The sequence below is a fragment of the Pelodiscus sinensis genome, chromosome 2, assembly GCF_052426305.1.
Source record: "Pelodiscus sinensis isolate ZL-2025 chromosome 2, ASM5242630v1, whole genome shotgun sequence".
Taxonomy (NCBI): domain Eukaryota; kingdom Metazoa; phylum Chordata; order Testudines; family Trionychidae; genus Pelodiscus; species Pelodiscus sinensis.
In genome coordinates, this window is record NC_143053.1 from 237,363,411 (window position 1) to 237,383,151 (window position 19,741).

The following is a 19,741-nucleotide window of genomic DNA, read 5'->3' on the forward strand; positions in this document are numbered from 1 at the left end:
GGAGGAGAGCTAGGCAGAGATGGGGTGTCAGGTGCAGGCTCCGGTTGGGAGGCTCTTACCTTAGGCAGCTTCTGGCCAGCAGCCGAGTGGGACCTTTGGGCAGGCTCCCTGCCTTCCCCATCCCTAAGTGCCACTCAAAGCGGTTGGCTGTGGGGGCCTTGTGCTCATTGTTCAGCTGCAAGATTGTGCTGGAAGTGGGGGGCAGAGAGCACATGGCCCTTGCATCCAGCTGTTTAAAGTGGTGTGGAGGGGTACAGCAGGCAGGGAGCATGCCCGAGGCTCCCCCTGGACCACAAGATGGTGGCAGGCTGGATCTGGTGGTTTGGCAGGCTAGATTTGACTTGCAGGCCATATTTTTCACACACCGACCTACCCCCATATCTAGTGTTCTGGCAGTAGCCAATGCCAGGTGCTTCAGAGGAAATGAACAGAGCAGGTAGTTATCATATGATCCATTCCATTACTAATTCCCAACTTCCGGCAGACCGAGGTGGGAAATTCCATCCTTGCACATCCTGGCAAATACCCATTGATGGACCTATCCTCCATGAACTTATTTGGTTCTTTTTTTTTTTTTAACTCTGTTCTAATTTTGGCTTTCATGACATCCTCAGGCAATGAATTCCATGGGATGACTATGTGTTGGGTGACTTGTGTTTGTTTTAAACCTACTGCCTATTAATTTAATTTGGTTCTCCCTAGTTCTTGCATTATGAGAAAGAGTAAACAGCACTTTCTTATTTACCATAAATTACCATAAATAAATAAATAAAATAAAAGACCCTCACCGACCTAAGCCCTAGAAGTAGGAGGTGTGGGCACCAAGGCACGGACACTTGCCATAGGATTTGTATGCCATTGTGTGTGGGAGATCTCTCAAGCTCCACTGCTCGCCAGTTGCAAGCAAGCTCGGGGCTGGATCTGTTCTATGAGCCATAGGTTCCCCACAGATGTAGCACCCTGTTAGAAAGAGATATGACGACTGTATTCCTGTATCATATCTAGAGTGGCCACTCAAGCATTCCTGGAATACCAGACATTCTGGTCCTTCTGGGAATGGCCTGCTGGTCTTATCCCACCTCCTCCTGCATCACCATGTACACACCCACCATGAGGTCATGGGGCACCCTGGAAGCAGTAAAGCCACCATTTTCAAGAGCACACCTACAGTGGTTGCCATGACGTCATGTGCACACTGCAGCTACATCTACACTGGCATGATTTTCTGAAAATGCTTTTAACGGAAAAATTTTCCGTTAGAAGCATTTTCGGAAAAGCGTGTTTAGATTTCTGGAAAAGCGTCCTGCCAATCTAAACGCGCTTTTCCGCAAAAAAAGCCCCAATCGCGAAAATGGCGATCGGGGCTTTTTTGCAGAAAACAATACTGTGCTGTCTACACTGGCCCTTTTGTGCAAAAGTCTTTCGGAAAAAGACTTTTGCCCGAACGGGAGCACCATACTATTTCCGGAAAATCACTGATGATCTTACATGAGATTGTCAGTGCTTTTCCGGAAATTCAAGCGGCCAGTGTAGACAGCTGGCAAGTTTTTCCAGAAAAGCAGCTGATTTTCCAGAAAAAACTTGCCAGTCTAGACACAGCCTTCATGTGAAGCTGTGCTCTTAAAATGTGCATCCCTTTGCCCCCCAATCAGACACTGGACAAAGCCATGTCCAGCTTTGCCTGTACCAGTTGGAGACCAGACCACCCGAAAAAGGCAGCTGGTTCAAAACTAAATGAGCAGCCTCCCCAATGCTCCTGTCTCTTTAACCCAGGCTGGCTGCTGCAACGCTTAGACTCCATGCATCTGATGAGCTGGGTTTTGCCCGGGAAAGCTGCTGCCCAAATAAATCTGTGTCACAGGGCTCCTCGCTGGCTTTGCAATGAGGCTTCTGCTCTCTACAGGGCAAGGAGCTGCGATCCCGCCGATATTTCCGTACCAAGGCAGCCCGCAAAGGCTTTCCGAGCGGGGCCCGCTCCTAGCTCCGCAGAGGAGACACCGGCGCCCCGCCTGGCGGGGGAAGCGCGCGGCGACCCCCAAGGAGCTGGGAGGCGCCCGTGGCAGGAGTCTCCCGGGAGCGCACGTGCCAAGGGGCCGGGGAGCGGGAGCCCGGCCGGCCGGCGGGAGGCGGAGCTAAGGGCGGCCCGGCGCAGCCGCGGCAATGGGGACCCGGCGCAGACCCGCCCCCGGAGGTCCCAGCCAGGCCCAGACGCGGCCCTGCCTGACCCTCCCGTCGTGTTCCGGCGCCGGGGCACGGGCTGCGCCATGTGGGGCCGCTACCGGGCGGCGCGGCGGCTGCTGAGCCTCTGCCGGTGAGACGGGGCCGGGCGGGGGCGCTGCACGGCGAGGGGGCGGGGGCAGGAAGAATGTTCTGGGACCCCACCGCCCCGTCCACGAGCTCCCATACGTCGCCCCGGCTCCCCCAGCAACCCCCCCCCCACTCCTCCTGTATGTCCCCCAGCATCCTCCCTGCACCCTGTCACCGCCTCCCCCTCCACAGCCTCCTCCCCAGTTAGCCCCCCCACTCCTCCTGTATGTCCCCCGGCATCCTCCTCCCTGCACCCTGTCACCGCCTCCCCCCTCCACAGCCTCCTCCCCAGTTAGCCCCCCCACTCCTCCTGTATGTCCCCCAGCATCCTCCCTGCACCCTGTCACCGCCTCCCCCCTCCACAGCCTCCTCCCCAGTTATCCCCCCCACTCCTCCTGTATGTCCCCCGGCATCCTCCTCCCTGCACCCTGTCACCGCCTCCCCCCTCCACAGCCTCCTCCCCAGTTATCCCCCCCCACTTCTCCTGTATGTCCCCCAGCATCCTCCTCCCTGCACCCTGTCACCGCCTCCCCCCTCCACAGCCTCCTCCCCAGTTATCCCCCCCACTTCTCCTGTATGTCCCCCGGCATCCTCCTCCCTGCACCCTGTCACCGCCTCCCCCCTCCACAGCCTCCTCCCCAGTTATCCCCCCCACTCCTCCTGTATGTCCCCCAGCATCCTCCCTGCACCCTGTCACCGCCTCCCCCCTCCACAGCCTCCTCCCCAGTTATCCCCCCCACTCCTCCTGTATGTCCCCCAGCATCGTCCTCCCTGCACCCTGTAACCTCCTACTCCCCTCCACTGCCTCCTCCCCAGTTATCCCCCCCCACTCCTCCTGTATGTCCCCCGGCATCCTCCTCCCTGCACCCTGTAACCTCCTGCTCCCCACAGCCTCCTCCCTGCACCCTGTCACCGCCTCCCCTCTCCCCTGACTCATCCACAGGTATCCCCCCCACTCCTCCTGTATGTCCCCCAGCATCGTCCTCCCTGCACCCTGTAACCTCCTACTCCCCACATCCTCCTCCCTAGGTATCCTCCCACTTCTGTATGTCCCCTAGCATCACCCTCCCTGCAGCCTACAACCATGCCAGCATCCTCCTCCCTGTACCGTTACCTCCTATTCCCCCCAACATTCTCCTCCCTGCACCTTGTAACCTCTCCCCCCTCCACTGCCTCCTCCCCAGTTATCCTTCCCACTCCTCCTGTATGTCCCCCAGCATCGTCCTTCCTGCAGCCTGCAACCACCCCAGCATCCTCCTCCCTGTGCCCTGTAACCTTCTACTCCCCACATCCTCCTCCCCAGTTATCCCCCCCACTTCTCCTGTATATCCCCTAGCATCGCCCTCCCTGCAGCCTACAACCACGCCAGCATCCTCCTCCCTGTACTCTGTTACTTCTTATCCCTCCAATATCCTCCTTCCTGCACCTTGTAACCTCCCCCTCACACAGCCTCCTCTCCAGGCATCCCCCCCAGCACCTCTGTAACCTTCCCCACAGCATCCTCCTCCCTGCACCAATCTACCCCCCAACATCCTCCTTTCTTCACCTTGTAACCACCTATCCCCTCTCCACTGCCTCCTCTCTGCACCCTTGCAACCACCTATCACCCAACATTTTCCTCTCTGCATCTCTATATGCTCCTTCCCCCACTTCCTCAGGCAGCCCCCGTATCCTCAGCATTCTCCTCTCCTGGTATCCCCCATGTCCTTTGTATCTTCCCCCCCATACCTTCCAGCATCTGCCTCTACAGACATCTCCTTGCACTCTTCAGCATTCAGTCTATAACACCTCTCTTGTTATAGATCCCTGTACTCTCTCCTGCTCCCCAGGATCCTTGTCCCCAGATCTCCCCCCCCACACACTCCCTTTATCCTTTTTCCACACCCAATAGCTGCAACGCTCTTCTCCCCTGCTATCCCACTTTTCCCTTAGCCACCCCATACCCTACAGCATTCATATCCCCAGACATCTCCTTCACATCCCCTCCTTTCCCCAGTATCATCTCCCCTAAGGCCACCTCATGTCCTTTTTCCTCCAGCCGCCCTCTTCCATACTCTCCACCTTCCCCCAGACCTCTTTATGCACCAGATACCCTTCCTCTCACCTTCCTTCTCCCCACATCTCCTCTTTTCTCCAGCCCCCGCATGTCCTATATTTTCTCATATATCACCCCTTTTCCCAGATATCCCCCCAACATACCCCATGCCCTCCTCCCAGCCCCACGTTTCTATATCTTTCTTGCTCATCCTCTATATCTTTTGCCTTTCCCTAGCCTTCCCCATCTTCCATAACATCTTTCCTCTCCAGTCTGCCATATCCTTCCCCACCATCCTGATAAGCATCTTTCCCCAGCCATCTCCCCTAAGCCCACCCCATGTCCTCTTTCATCCAGCCACCCATCTTCTGTACACTGCACCTCCCCCCCACCCAAAGCCCACATCCTGTATATGCTCTTTTTCTCCCAGCCCTTCCCACATCTGCCAGTTTAAAAACCAGTTCCCCATGCAGACTAACTGCTTGCCACTCTGTGCTGCTGCCTCTGATAGTGGGAGGTATTGAGCTGGGAGGTGTGCTCGCAGTCGATAAGATTAACCAGTGTGTAAGACAAGGCTTATCAATTAATCATGTAGTTAACTATACGATGACATCCCTATCGATCATATCCTCATTCTCTTCAGCCTTTTGCTCTAATTCCAGGTCTTTTCCTTCCCACATTCTATATCATCCTCCTGAATATATGTCACAGCTCAGTTCCCCAACCTGGCACTTGGAGTGTAGATATGGGGGCCAACTAGCAGAATAAACTCTGTAAGAACCTTTCTCTAATTCCCAGACACAAACTTGTCCAGTTTCAGTTTCCCTGAAACCCAAAAGAAAACGATCAGTTTGCTGGTGTTAAAGATAGTGTAAAGATAGTGACTATCAAGCCATTGCGGAGAAACTAAATGATTTCTTTGCTTCAGTCTTCATGGCTGAGGACGTTGGGGAGATTCCTGAATCTGCACCGTCCTTTGTGGGTGATGAATCTGAGGAACTGTCCCAGATTGAAGTGTCATTAGAGGAGGTTTTGGAACAAATAGAAAAACTTAATGTTAACAAATCTCCAGGAACCGGATGGCATTCATCCAAGGGTTCTAAAAGAACTCAAATGGGAAATTGCTGAGCTATTATCTGTGGTTTGTAACCTATCCTTTAAATTGGCTTCCGTACCTAATGACTGGAAGGTAGCCAACGTGACACCAATATTTAAAAAGGGCTCTAGAGGCGATCCTGGCAATTACAGACCGGTAAGTCTAACTTCAGTACCGGGCAAATTAGTCAAAACAATAGTAAAGAATAAAATTGTGAAGCATGTAGAAGAACATAATTTGTTGGACAAAAGTCAACATGGTTTCTGTAAAGGGAAATCCTGTCTTACTAATCTATTAGAGTTCTTTGAAGGGGTTAACAAACATGTGGACAAGGGGGATCCAGTAGATATAGTATACTTGGATTTTCAGAAAGCCTTTGACAAGGTCCCTCACCAAAGGCTCTTGTGTAAATTACATGGCCATGGGATAAGAAGGAAGGTCCTTTCTTGGATTGAGAACTGGTTAAAAGACAGGAAACAAAGGGTAGGAATAAATGGTAAATTTTCAGATTGGAGAGGGGTAACTAGTGGTGTACCCCAAGGGTCAGTCCTGGGACCAATCCTTTTCAACTTATTCATAAATGATCTGGAGAAAGGGGTAAGCAGTGAGGTAGTAAAGTTTGCAGATGATACCACACTGTTTAGGATAGTCAAGACAGAAGCAGACTGTGAGGGACTCCAAGAAGATCTCACCAAACTGAGTGATTGGGCAACAAAACGGCAAATGAAATTTAATGTGGATAAGTGTAAAGTAATGCACATCGGGAAAAATAACCCCAACTACACGTACAGTATGATGGGGGCTAATTTGGCTACAACAAATCAGGAAAGAGATCTTGGAGTTATCGTGGACAGTTCTCTGAAAACTTCCACACAGAGTGCAGCGGCGGTCAAAAAGGCAAATAGGATGCTAGGAATTATTAGGAAAGGGATAGAAAATAAGACCCAGAATATCTTATTGCCCTTGTATAAAATTATGGTACGCCCACATCTTGAATATTGTGTACAGATGTGGTCTCCTCACCTCAAAAAAGATATTTTGGCCTTGGAAAGGGTTCAGAAAAGGGCAACTAAAATGATTAGGGGTTTGTAACGGGTCCCACATGAGGAGAGGTTAAAGCGACTGGGACGTTTCAGTTTAGAAAGGAGGAGACTGAGGGGGGATATGATAGAGGTCTATAAAATCATGAGTGGTGTGGAGAGGGCTGATAAAGAAAAGTTATTTATTAATTCCCATAATAGAAGAACTAGAGGACACCAAATGAAATTAATGGGTAGCAGGTTTAAAACTAATAAAATAAAGTTCTTCTTCACACAGTGTGTAGTCAACCTGTGGAACTCCTTGCCAGAGGAGGCTGTGAAGGCTAGGACTATAATAGAGTTTAAAGAGAAGCTAGATAATTTCATGGAGGTTAGGTCCATAAAAGGCTATTAGCCAGGGGATAAAATGGTGTCCTTGGCCTCTGTTTCTCAGAGGCTGGAGAGGGATGGCAGGAGACAAATCGCTTGATCATTGTCTTCGGTCCACCCTCTCTGGGGTACCTGGTGCTGGCCTCTGTCGGTAGATAGGATACTGGGCTAGATGGACCTTTGGTCTGACCCAGTATGGCCGTTCTTATGTTCTTATGTAAATAAAAAAACATAAAATAAGCCCTTTTCCAGGGAAGAGGTCACTTGAACCCCTCTCCCTGATGCAAAACTCTCTCCCCTGCTCCGACCTTCATTTTGCTTGGAGTTGGAAAAACAAACAGAGGGAATCTGCAGAAAACAATGGGGTAACTTAGGCACATAGGTTTAAGACCACAAAAATCAACCAGTTAATTAAAACAAAAAGAAAACACTTTTGTTACCCAAACAATACTACTGTTGCAAGAATAGTAAATGACTGGGTGTTAAAAGCTATGGCGTGAAATAGACTCAGGGAGAATCCGTGTGCTTTAATCTTTAGTTACAAAAGAGAAAAACAATTAACCATCTCAGACATGATTTCCAACCCCCTCAAACGAGGAAGATAATAAAACCTGACAGACTATCTAAACTTTTCCCTACTTACACATTTCAATGAGTCTGTTCCTGGGAGAACCCGTTTCTCCTGCTACCGGGGGAAAACTTCTCCTATCTAAAAACAAAGGAAGAGAGGGAAAAAAACCTCTCCCTCGATTTGAAATTCCTGTATGCATTTCATTGGCTGAATGCCCGAAGCTCCCTCCTCAGGTGCATCTCCAGAGTTGCTTAGCCCTTTCCTCATTCTCCAGGTAAATCAGACTCTCCTTAGCAGCTCCTATTCATAATATATATCTCACACATATCATTCTCTGCGAAATCCACCTCCTCCCATATAATTCTCATTGCCAGATATCCTCCTGCATAAGCTGCCTCCTCCCCAGACTTCTGCCTGACACACCCACCACTTTGTCTTCCAGGCATACAATCTCCCTATCCTTCAGACATTGAGCTTCTTCTCCACTCTCCAATATTATCCCATATCATGACACTTTTGATGTAAACCTTTACATCTGATGTAGCGTACAGTACCAAACTTCCTGTGATCTCCTACAAATTCTATATTCCCCTCATTCATACTCACCCAAATTTATCTTCCTGACCTTCTCGCTTATAACTGTCTCACAGTCCCTACTCCTGATAACACTGCCTACATAGTTTTTCCTTTTGTTTTAGCAAGATCAGACTAACATGGATACCTCTCTATTACTACTTCTCTCCATTTACACAGACATAGTCCTCACACCAACATTCATGGTTTCACCTGCTGCTGTTAATCTGCTACAAAAACACCTCCCTGACTGAGGTCATAATCCTTCTGATGCTGCATCATAGAAACCCCCCTTCACATCCCAAAGATTAAGATCTTTCAGCGGTCCCCCCATATATCTCTTTTTCCCAACTATGTTTTTAATATTGCCTTGACACACAACCTCCCCCATTCTATCCTCCAGAACTTGTTTATTTCCCTGATATTACCCCAGAAAAGCTATTACCGGTACTTTATGTGAAACCTTCTCTCTCTTTAATTCTGATCAATGCGACATAACTTAATGAGGCCAATTGCTCTTTCCAGTCCTCACATTAGTCCCTTAAATTATTGCATAATTCTGGGCCATCTCCACACTGGAAAATCATCCCCCCAAATTCCTACTGGTTCAGGAAAAAAACCCCAGACATATCTACTACATAAGTAACAATTGGTCTGGCCTCTGGAGTACTGATTACACTAGGGCTTTGTACAACTGGTGGGAATGTTGTTTTTGTTTTGAAAAATTTCCAGTATAAACAAGACCTGAAAGTTGATACCCAGCCTAACTCCCCAGTCCTGAAATGGGCTCAATATAGGCAGATGTCCAGTGAAGTCAGCATGCGGGGAAGGGAGGGATTGTGCATACAAGGCAGGGATTTTGCAGAATTTGGCATTTGTCTATAGAATGCAGTATCCTAATAAAACACCTTTTTCCTTGCCCCCAAAATAAAACACAAAAAGGGATTAGGGTGTGGACACAGCTGCTCTTGTAGTTGCATATTTTTTCAAAAAGAAAATGTTATTTCAGGTCTTTGAATCAGAAGTCATGGAGGTGGAGGAGTGTGTCTGCAAATGAAAGAGCATTACAATACAAAATAGGAGAACAAATCCATGGGTTCACGGTAAACCAGGTACAGTATTCTCTTTTTCTCCATCTCTCACTGTGAGCCCTTTATAATTGTACAAAAAACTGTGTAAGATAGATGTTTGCCTGCAGAAGTTGAGACCAGGAGTTAAGGTTGGAGGGTAAATATTTACATATATGCTTTTAGTATTAGATAGAAGTAGATAAAATTCTTGTGGACAAAAATCTTTAGGCTATGCTAACACAAAATTGCCTGTTTTAAAAGAAGACACTTATTCTGCTAGAATTTGTGAGAAGCAAAACACAGTGGCTTATGTGCAAACTTTGGAGAAGAAACTCAAAGACGTTGAGAAATATTATGTTAAACATTAAGAGAGTGCTCAATACTTGTATTGCAGGATGTGTTTTTTGCAAGTTATTATAAAAATATGAACTCTTCCTAGGTTCCGGCAGACATACATATTTATTCTAGTGGAAGTAGCAATATTTATATAGATCTTTGCATCTGATACCTTTTAAAGGAGGTCAGTATCATTGCCTGCATATTACAGATGGGAAAACTTTACCACACAGAGTTGGAAGTAACAGCCAAAATCATTGATCTATGCCAGGGGTGTCCAAACTTTTTTCAAAGAGGGCCAGATTTGATGAAGTGAACATGCGTGAGGGCCGACCATTTTGCCTGACATTCTTTGAACCATTAAAATTAAATGCAAATTAACTATTTTATGCAAAGTTTATTGCAAACGGCATACTTTTCATTTCGTCACATGGATCACAAATCTAAACAGGTGTTAAATCACTCTGCCTTTCATATCTGAAGGCCAGATGAAAAAAAAATCCAGGAAGCTGAAATATATGTCAGGAACATTGTAAAGTACATTACATATTATTGGTAATAAAGGTTGTCTGTCAACTTTTAAGTTCAAAAAATATGAACAGGAACATAACACCAAGTATACATGTTGTATCCAAATATATGTATAACTGATTTAGACCAACTAACATTAACTGAGATTTTACAATGTATTCATCTCAATACATATGGATTCGTTGGGGGCCATAAAAGATAGATATTGCCAAATTACCTGTGGGGCCGTATTAAACCAGAACACGGGCCGCAATTGGCCCGCGGTCCGGACTTTGGACATGCCTGATCTATGCTAAAGCAAGTAATAAAACCCAGATCCTTAGTGCAGTGTTGTATCTTCTGAATCCCATCCCACCAAGTGGCCAAGTTCAAAGATTTGTTTCCTAGACAAGTATTGTTGGTTCCTTGTGCAGACACAACTATAATTTCTGCTCTTTGGGTAATTGTTATATACAGGCAGTCCCCGGGTTACGTACAAGATAGGGACTGTAGGTTTGTTCTTAAGTTGAATCTGTATGTAAGTCGGAACTGGCGTCCAGATTCAGCCGCTGCTGAAACTGATTAGTTTCAACAGCAGCTGAATCTAGACGCCAGTTCTGACTTACATACAGATTCAACTTAAAAACCCCAGGCATCCCCAAGTCAGCTGCTGCTGAAACTGATCAGCAGCTGATTCCAGGAAGCCTGGGGCAGAGCAGCTGGGGTGCTGCCGGGTTGGTCCAGTAGCGCCAAGGAGCGGTGCTGCGGGACCAACTGGCAGCGCCCCACTTGCTCTACCACAGGCCTGGGGCTTTGCTCCATGTCTCCCTGGTCTGCTGGGGGGGAAGGGCCACTAGCTGCGCCCGCCCCCCCCCCCAGCAGACCAGGGACACGGGGAGCAAAGCTGCAGCGGCCGCGGGGTGCCGCGCCTCTGAGGCTTTGCTCTGGCAAAGCCTCAGAGGAGCGGGACCCCTCCGCCTCCCGGCTTTGCTCCAGGTGTCCCTGGTCTGCTGGAGACGGTCCCCAGCAGACCAGAGGCACCGGGAGCAAAGCGGCATAAGTCGGATCCGCGTAACTCGGGGACTGCCTGTAGTTTCTTTTTTTTGAATTTACTCACCTCATATTCAAATATGGTATCAAGACTATCTGCTAAAAATAGGCTGCCTCACTTATGTTTTATATACCAGTTACGTTTTATTTACACCGTAAGGCTTTGATCCTTAAATTGGATGCAATTTAGTGGCTTCTTGAGTCCCACTGATACTAATCAGACTCCATGTGGCAGTAGTGCTGGAACAGTTTTTAGGGTGAGGGTACTGAGGTGCACCACCGCCCCCTCCGCGCCACTCACTGCCTGAGGCTGGTGCCACAGCTAGTGGTGGCTGTGGAGCCCTGGGTGCAGGACTTACAGCAGAGCCCCGGTGTGGGGGCTGGTGGTGGGACCTGGATGCAGGGCGCAAAATCTGGGGAGGGCTGCAGCATCCCTGCACCTGTACTTCCTGCACTTGTGACGTGTTGGTTTGAAGAATAGGAGCAACGCATAGATCTAGCTGCAGGATGGGAACCTAAGGGCTTAATCTGGCTCTCAGAAACATGGAGGTACAGAAGTACCAAATAGTCTTGTAAAGTCATGTATAGGACATAGAAATGTCTGTCAATGACAGTATACGCAACACTGCCCATTAGAGCAAATGGGAGCACAAAATTCTAGACATTTCTACATAAACCAAAAATATTGTAAAATTACTTCTTAATACTTTGCTTCTTAATAATAATGGTGACGTTTTTGTTATATATCAGAAAGATTTGAAACATAAAACATCAAAGAAATGGAAGGTAAAGCATACTTAAATATAAAACATAGTGGGATGACTTTGTTAATCCTTTGAATGTGTCTAACTTTAATATAATGTTGAATTATATGGTAGTGTAATCTTCCCATGAAGTTCTTTGCTTTTGTTTTCCATCATAACTTTTTTTTTTTTAGTTCTAGTTATGTGTTTTGATATACAACAGAGTCTAATTGATTCTTTAATAGTGTTCATAAAATATTTTATTTAGAATTTATCTCAATACTAACATAGAGATTTACTTCCAATGTAGGTGACAGCTGTTCCTGAGCTATTCCTAACTGCAGTGAAGCTTAGCCATGAGAACACAGGAGCCAAATATTTACATGTGGCACGTGAGGACTCCAATAATTTATTCAGGTATTTATTTAAATATTAATATTTATGAAACATCTCCTATATCAGCATTGACTTGAGACTTACAAATGTTGATACAGCTTCTTAATACTTGACTGTTACTAATGCTCTCCATTGAAAAAGCTCATAGTTATAAGATTTTTTTTAAAAGCCTGTTTTACCAAACCTTGTAAAATTTAATTTCTCCTCTGCCTTTCAGTTAGTAAAATGAGTTTATTTTTTAGTAAGAAAAAAATGTGCCGTCAAATCCCTTTCAGAGTGGATTGATTATTTATGTAAGCTAATTTGGTATAAGATCCTCTGAAATGGATTTAAGATTTTCTGCACAAGGGGGTTACACTGTTTTCAAGTTAGAGTGGTACAGCTTTCATATGTAGTCAAGGCTTAATTCAAACAAATTACTTGGAACGATAGGAACAAATATTGGTATTGCTTCAGCCAATATTACAATATTGGAGTTAGCTAGTATAACTTTTATCAACAACTTTAGCTACTTAATTTGTTTGCTGACCACTTGTGGTCATACTGCATACCGTGCACTGGGAAAACTCCATGTATCATCCAAAAGATATATGTTCTTCTGGCAAGCCCCCAAAAGTCCTCTAATTGTGAGCTTGGTTGTTTCTCCTTGAAATAAATGGCGTTCTTGTCTTCCAACTGTACCAGTATTAGAAGACTAGTTTAGTTACTAAACCATGCTACCTTTCACATAAGGCTAACCTACAAAACAAGTAATAGATGTGCTGTCCTTTAGTCACAAAACATATTTCATTCTTTTTTTAGTGTACAGTTTCGTACAACCCCAATGGACAATACTGGTGTTCCACATATACTTGAACACACTGTGCTTTGTGGTTCTCAGAAGTATCCTTGCAGAGATCCTTTCTTTAAAATGTTAAATAGATCACTATCCACTTTCATGAACGCATTCACAGGTGAGTTCAAGATAATAACGTATATATGTAATGTTAATTATTTTGTACATTATGATTAGGACTTGCTTCCTGAACTCCATGTTTATTGTTTTGTTTTGCTATAAGTATGTAAAACTATTACATTGACTTGAAGAGACATTATAAAAAAAAATAATTTTATAAACTAGCGACCAAATAAGCAAGATGGTGCTGATTCACAAAATGTATTTTGTTAATTTGAGAAATATCTATAGTTTACATATACTATTTGATACTTCACAGTATATGAGTAAATGTTCAGTTGGTTGTTTTGTGAAAGTGATGCTATCTTAGTGGTAAGTGTCCTTACTCAGTATTAGATCTTTGTGGAGGAGTGGGGGGAAACCATCACATCTTATAGAAATTATTGGGTGAGCAAATTAGTGAAGTTCTACTCTCTTCCAATTAAATATTTGACCAATAGAATTTAAAATGAGAATAGGAAATGAAATGCACTGCAAACTCCTTAAAATACCTTGGTCATTAATTTTTAACTTTTTTTTGTATACAGCCAGTGATTACACACTCTACCCATTTTCAACACAAAATCCAAAGGATTTTCAGAATCTCCTGTCTGTGTATTTGGATGCTGCTTTTTTTCCGTGTTTGCGACAGCTAGATTTCTGGTAAGATTTAAACAGGTGGTGTGTATAAATGTTAAAAAGCTAAGACTTGCTTATAATTTTGAAATTTTGACAGGCAAGAAGGTTGGAGGCTAGAACACGAAAATCCAACTGATCCTCAGACACCACTCGTCTTCAAAGGAATTGTTTTTAATGAAATGAAGGGGGCATTTGTAAGTTCTGGCTTTTTTATAAAGGTGCAATATGAATACTTAACATACATGAGATTGTAGAGTAACATTTTAATTGTTTCATTGATTTGAATAGGTCCCCAGTCCCCAGTGTTAACCTCCTACACTCTGTAATACTGAATATCAATTGAATTAAATTTAGTTTGAAGGATAATCTGTTGAGCAGCCTCTTATGTCTATAAATGTAGTAGTTAAGGAGTGGATCTTGCTGTTTTTATGTCTTTTGAGTAAAAGATAGAATTACAGCATGGTACGAGAAGGCTGTTAGTTGTGATTAAACAATGACAGCAATTTATTAATAAGAATTGTGTTAAAATCAATGGAATTAATGAAATACATGCTGATGTAAGAATAACTTTTATGAATAAGGGCTGTAAGATCAGGTCTTAACTGTTCACTATTTTAAATCTTAAAATGTCTTCAGATGGCTTGCTAAAATGTATTTTTTCCTTTAAGACAGACAATGAGAAGGTATTTGCTCAACACCTACAGAATAAACTCCTTCCTGATCACACTTATGGTGTAATATCTGGTGGAGAACCACTAAGTATTCCTGACCTCACATGGGAACAGCTTAAAGAATTCCATGCCACTCATTATCATCCAAGCAATGCCAGGTACTTTAAATTGTTGCTGCTGTCTTCTTAGGCAATATACTGGGTTGACTTTGTTAGTATTTACTAAGATGTGGAGCAAAATTGTATGGCCCTAAGAATGGATAAATGGGTACCGATTTTTTTTTTAATTCTTGTCACTCATTCAAATCCAGCCAGTGTTGCAAGTCACAGAAAGATATTATCTGATGGCTCATCAGTGGCCTGTGTGACATGAGGTAATGGTGTCAGATTTCTACTGGTAGGTGTTCACATTGCTCAGCCATTAACTTCACTGGTATATTTTGCAAGGCCTGCATAGAAGCTAATAATTGACTTGACATGGAGACTTAAAGGTGATTGCTTTAGATTATAATCAAGGGGTATTAGTGGGGAAACTTGTATTGCTTCTGCTTTTTTTCTGAACCAGTTCTGTGGATAAATAGAAATTCAGCTTAGAGGGCTGTCAATCCTGCATCTTTCATGATAAATTTAATTAAGCTATTGCAATACTGACCTGTCAGCCCACATCCTACTGTTCTGTTTCTTTTATCATCCTGCTTTTTCACATATCTGAATTTAGGCCTCGATCATCAGATGCTCTGATGAGGCAGCTCCTAGAGCTTGTGTAGGGTCCCTGTAAATTAATGATGCTTCTTGCAAGGGTCTGTCTCGGTGGAGCCCAATTGCAGGAGCAGGCCAAAACGTGTAACTCATTGAGGCCAGGATTGCATGATCTTATTTGTATTACAAGATTCTAAATAACGTGACTTTTCTTTTAGAAAAACAGTATTTGGGGATTTTGGCTACTGGGATTAGCTTGTTTGGACACACAACTTTCTCCCCCCTCCCCCCCACCCGCCCCAGAGTATTATATGATTGACCTACAAACTAGCAGCTGCCTTTTAGGGCTCTTGACCTCAGTGCATGAAACAGTGACTGGAAAATGGCATGGTATCTTCAGCTCTGAATAACTTTCTGATGAATGTATATTAGTTTTATTTCTGCAGCAGAATTTTTGGTGGCATTTTTGACAGATTTGGGGGCCAGAAAGATGCATTCATTTCTGTTTATAACTAACTCACTAAAAGGTGCATGGAATTCAGATCTTCATTGCTAACGTACTGTGCATGAAGACTAAAAAGTAAATCATAATCTTACATTTAAAATGCAGGTTCTTCACTTATGGTAACTTCCCACTGGAGCAGCATTTAAAACAAATTCATGAAGAAGCCCTGATTAAGTTTCATAGAATTGAGCCAAATACTGCCGTCCCAGTACAACAACTATGGGATAAGCCTGTAAGTAAAAGATAAATATGGAACCAACCTTTATATTGCAGTAATTTAAATATTAAGTCTGGTAAGGAACGCTAGTCAACTTACTGTTTGTATAGAACACTCACACAGTTTGTCTAGTTATAGAAATGCAAATTGTCTTTGGATATTATGATGATTTTAAATGAGTGACTTCTAAGATTTGTATGCTGTTTATATTTAGGTTGTCAACGATCCCTCAGTGTTTGAAGACTATGACTTCACTTATTAGAGATTTGTCCATCTAGCGATTGACAAAGTAAAGTTGGAAGTTAGGAGATGTAGGCTTAGTTCCTATATCTGCCAGAAGCTTGCCATGTTCTCTGAACCAAATCCTGCTTTAATTTAAACCTGGGGTTAAATGGGATGGAAGTTAGAGCCAAACAAATCTTGCCCTTTTTTCTCAATTATCTAGTGGAATGGACTACCTAGATCACATGGCTAATAATATGCAAGAATTGTATATTGACGAATGTACAGGTTTTCTCATTAACATTTATAAAGTGCATTAAAATCCTTGGTTAGGAAGGTGCTATAGAAGCACAGCTTATCATTTATTAACTTCTGTTTAGGTTTAGTGTTTTAAATCATTTTTAGTGCCACTAGTTAGTTCTTATTATACTTGACAGAGAGAGCATCATGTGAAATGTGGCTCAGATTCATTTGCTGCAGACCCTGCAAAGCAGACAACTGTCAGCGTCAGCTTCTTATTGACAGAGTAAGTGTATTGAAAATAAAATTACCACAGAAGAATCATGTTTATTTTACTGGTCCTTATGACAGCTACATCAATTATTAATCTAGAACATTTAATATTAACAAAACGCTAATGTATTTTTAGTATGGATGGTAAGCACCCTTACCAGGTGATGCTAACTGGGTACCAGAAGCTGGCCACACTGCGTGTTGGGCCAGGAGCAGAAGCTCCTGCTCCAGCCCTGTGTGGTATGGGGAGTGAGATCCTGCTTGATTCAGTGAATCAGTTAAACCTAAGGCTTACTTCCCTAATTTTCAGCAGTTTTCCATTTTAACAGGTGGAAATAAGGAGCCAATATCGTGTCTTTTGTGGACTTTACGGACCAGTGGTTCACTGGATTCTAATCGGTTGCATTTATACAAATTTACTGAATATAATGGGGTTGCTCAGATGTACCTCAGGCCCTAATTCAACCTGTAAAATCTTTGTGACTGGCCATGAAGTAGCAGGTAGAAAGAACCCAGTTTGGCTCTAGGATCCCAAGCCGTGCATACAGAACTACCAGTGACTTTAAAAATAAACCATTCCTGTGATACTAATAAACCTAAGAGCACCATGCTAGAACACTAATTTTTAGAAACTTTCCTTTTTTTCTTAGCATTACAGATACTTTTGAAACTTTCACACTTAACCTGTTGTCTTCCCTGTTGGTTGGTGGACCTAATTCTCCCTTCTACAAAGCCTTACTAGAGGCCAATCTTGGTACAGACTTTTCTCCTGATGTTGGGTAAGTGTCACAATTTACTTTGCATCACCATTTAATGACTATAGTTTTATAACATGAATGCTACTCTTGTTATAAAATTGCTTCTTTTTTTTTGAAAAAATAAACTAAAGGTTAGAAGAAAATGGGGAGAAAATGAACTTGTACTATAATTCTGCTTGCTCTTTTTAGACAAGAATCTTCTGGTGTATTTTACTCTTTCCATAGTGCAATAATGAAGTATCTTCAAGTGTAAATTATTACCTTGCAAGATACAAAAATAGATAGTTTTATTTATTTAAATTAGCTTCCTGACTTGCTCACTGGTGAAATGGAGATCAGACTAGGGCCCATATTTTACAATCCATATTGCTATTTTGTTATTTCCGATAACTTGCAATGTTTAAATAGTTTTTTCACATGTTTCTTTGTTTCTACACATTGAGGAATGAGCAGGCTGAAACCATGTGCCAGCTTCTCGTGTCTAAGTAAATATTTTCAGCATCCAAAACTGCTTTATCTTGACAACTTAACTGCTTTAGGATTATTTTGGAACAGTCAATAAACTAATCTTTGGTAGGCTTTTATTTATGGTGCTTCCTCCCCCCATTGGTTTAGTGACTTAACGTACTGTGAAGACTGTTACAAACATGTCTTTGTTGGTTTAATGAAATATCATTAGATTTTCATAGTACAATATATGTTACTTTGCATTTCCAAAAGTCTTTTGTAGACCTACAGTATTAATATATTGAACTGTATATGAGTGACGATACCCATGTGCATAAGCATTGGTAGGATCATTTCCTTAAGTACTTAATGTTTTATTATATAATTATACTTCATTCCAATTAAAATGTTAATATTTAATATCTACTAGGCTAAGAATCAACCTCTTGGCAAGAAACTGATAACTTACAGTGTTAGTTTGCATTGATAAACACATACAGTGTCAAACAGCATAGTTTGAAGCAGGGGAGGGGAATCTATGGCCCCTGGGTTGGATCTAGCCCCAGCTTACTTGCATTCAGCTTGTGGTGAGGTTTGGGGCTTCTTCCTGCAATGGGATGAGCCAGCACTTGCGCTCCAGCTCCATGACAAATCTTCGAGCTTCAACATCTCCTTGTGGGGCTGAACATGGGCCCTGGCTTGCCCTTTTGCTGAGGGGGAGCCCCAAGCTTGTTGGGACCCAGGTCAGTGAGATGTTCTTTTTGTTTGATCGCTTGCTTATTGTGAACCAGATCAATTAATTGTTTTGGCCAGAGTGGCTTTTTTTTCTACTTTCTTTTGTGACTATTTTTTCTGAAGGTCAGTGCCCTCCCACCCCCGACCAAAAAAAAGTTTCCCGCCCCAGGCCTGGAGGTATGATCATAAGCTCAAGAATTGGACATTGCTGAGTTCTGAATCATTTTATGGTCTTTGACAAGTAATTCACAGGGTGGGGTGTGGGAGGCAGTAAAGGGAGTAAATGGCTTCTAATTTGGGTGGCTCAGTTTGGGCGTACTGAATTTTAAGTGTAGGGGATTTGATTTTCAGCAGTGCTGAGCCATTACAGAACCTATTCCATTTGCTTTTGTTAGATCTATAGGATTTTCACAACGTCTGAAAATGGAGCCTTAGGTTTCTAGAGCAGAATCTGAAATGTAGTCACTTGTCAAAACTTGGTCGGCAGTTTCTTTATCCCAGTTTTGTTAAGGCACTGCGACATAAACATGGAACCTCCAAAATGACTTCCCTGTGCTTGCTTTTGTGCTATATGAAGATTTAAGTTGCAGTAACAGTCTACTCACTGTCATAATCAGAATGTTCATGTTGGTTTAAAAAAGAGTTTCCATCTAAATAAAATTATGTAAATAGAGAAAAATCTGTATTTGAAAACATTAATGCAGATTAATTCCGAGATCTAATGTCCTTCCTGGTTAGTTTTGTTTCTACTGCTGTACTTCATTCTTTAGACTGAACTATATTTGAAACTTTTTAACACATTGTAACATTCCTACTGAAACTGAAAAATAAATACCTGAAGATTTTTGGCTTCTTGTGTTTTGTTAGTGTTTCCATCTTAGTCTAGATCTTGTACATACCAACTCTTTTTTTATTATTTATTAGATGGCTATTACTTTTCTGTAATCCTTTGTAATAGTTTTAGTGCCTACCATTGGAATAAATGTTTTTTATTTTAGGTTTAATGGCTGCACGAGAGAGGCTTATTTCAGTGTAGGCCTCCAAGGAATTGCTGAACGAGACATTGAAACTGTCAAACAAATTATTGCTAAAACAATAGATGAAGTCATTGAGTGAGTAATGTTAAATTTTTGAAGTATTCTTTTAGCAGAAACTATTTCTAGACATTTATTTTAAAAATATCTTAGTTTAAATGTATGGAAACTACAGTAAAGAAGTAATTTCTAGTGGTTCAGTACTGTTTAGATCTATACTTATTCCCTTTCTCCCTTAATAGCTCCTTAAATACTTCGGTATAGTATGCCCT

The 19,741-nt window shown here is 43.1% G+C and overlaps 1 protein-coding gene across 1 annotated transcript in view; it reads left to right on the forward strand.

Annotated features, from left to right (window-relative positions):
• The first annotated feature begins 2,149 nt into the window (after nucleotides 1-2,149).
• The window catches only part of PITRM1 (pitrilysin metallopeptidase 1), a 48,732-nt gene continuing 31,140 nt past the window's right edge, over nucleotides 2,150-19,741 (forward strand). The window contains exons 1-11 of the mRNA XM_075922708.2: nucleotides 2,150-2,311; nucleotides 9,001-9,103; nucleotides 12,011-12,117; nucleotides 12,898-13,049; nucleotides 13,579-13,693; nucleotides 13,767-13,863; nucleotides 14,338-14,498; nucleotides 15,649-15,775; nucleotides 16,420-16,508; nucleotides 17,146-17,274; nucleotides 19,434-19,547. Of these exons, the coding sequence (XP_075778823.1) occupies nucleotides 2,265-2,311; nucleotides 9,001-9,103; nucleotides 12,011-12,117; nucleotides 12,898-13,049; nucleotides 13,579-13,693; nucleotides 13,767-13,863; nucleotides 14,338-14,498; nucleotides 15,649-15,775; nucleotides 16,420-16,508; nucleotides 17,146-17,274; nucleotides 19,434-19,547 (1,241 nt within the window). The 5' untranslated portion in view covers nucleotides 2,150-2,264. The remainder of the gene's footprint in view (nucleotides 2,312-9,000; nucleotides 9,104-12,010; nucleotides 12,118-12,897; nucleotides 13,050-13,578; nucleotides 13,694-13,766; nucleotides 13,864-14,337; nucleotides 14,499-15,648; nucleotides 15,776-16,419; nucleotides 16,509-17,145; nucleotides 17,275-19,433; nucleotides 19,548-19,741) is intronic.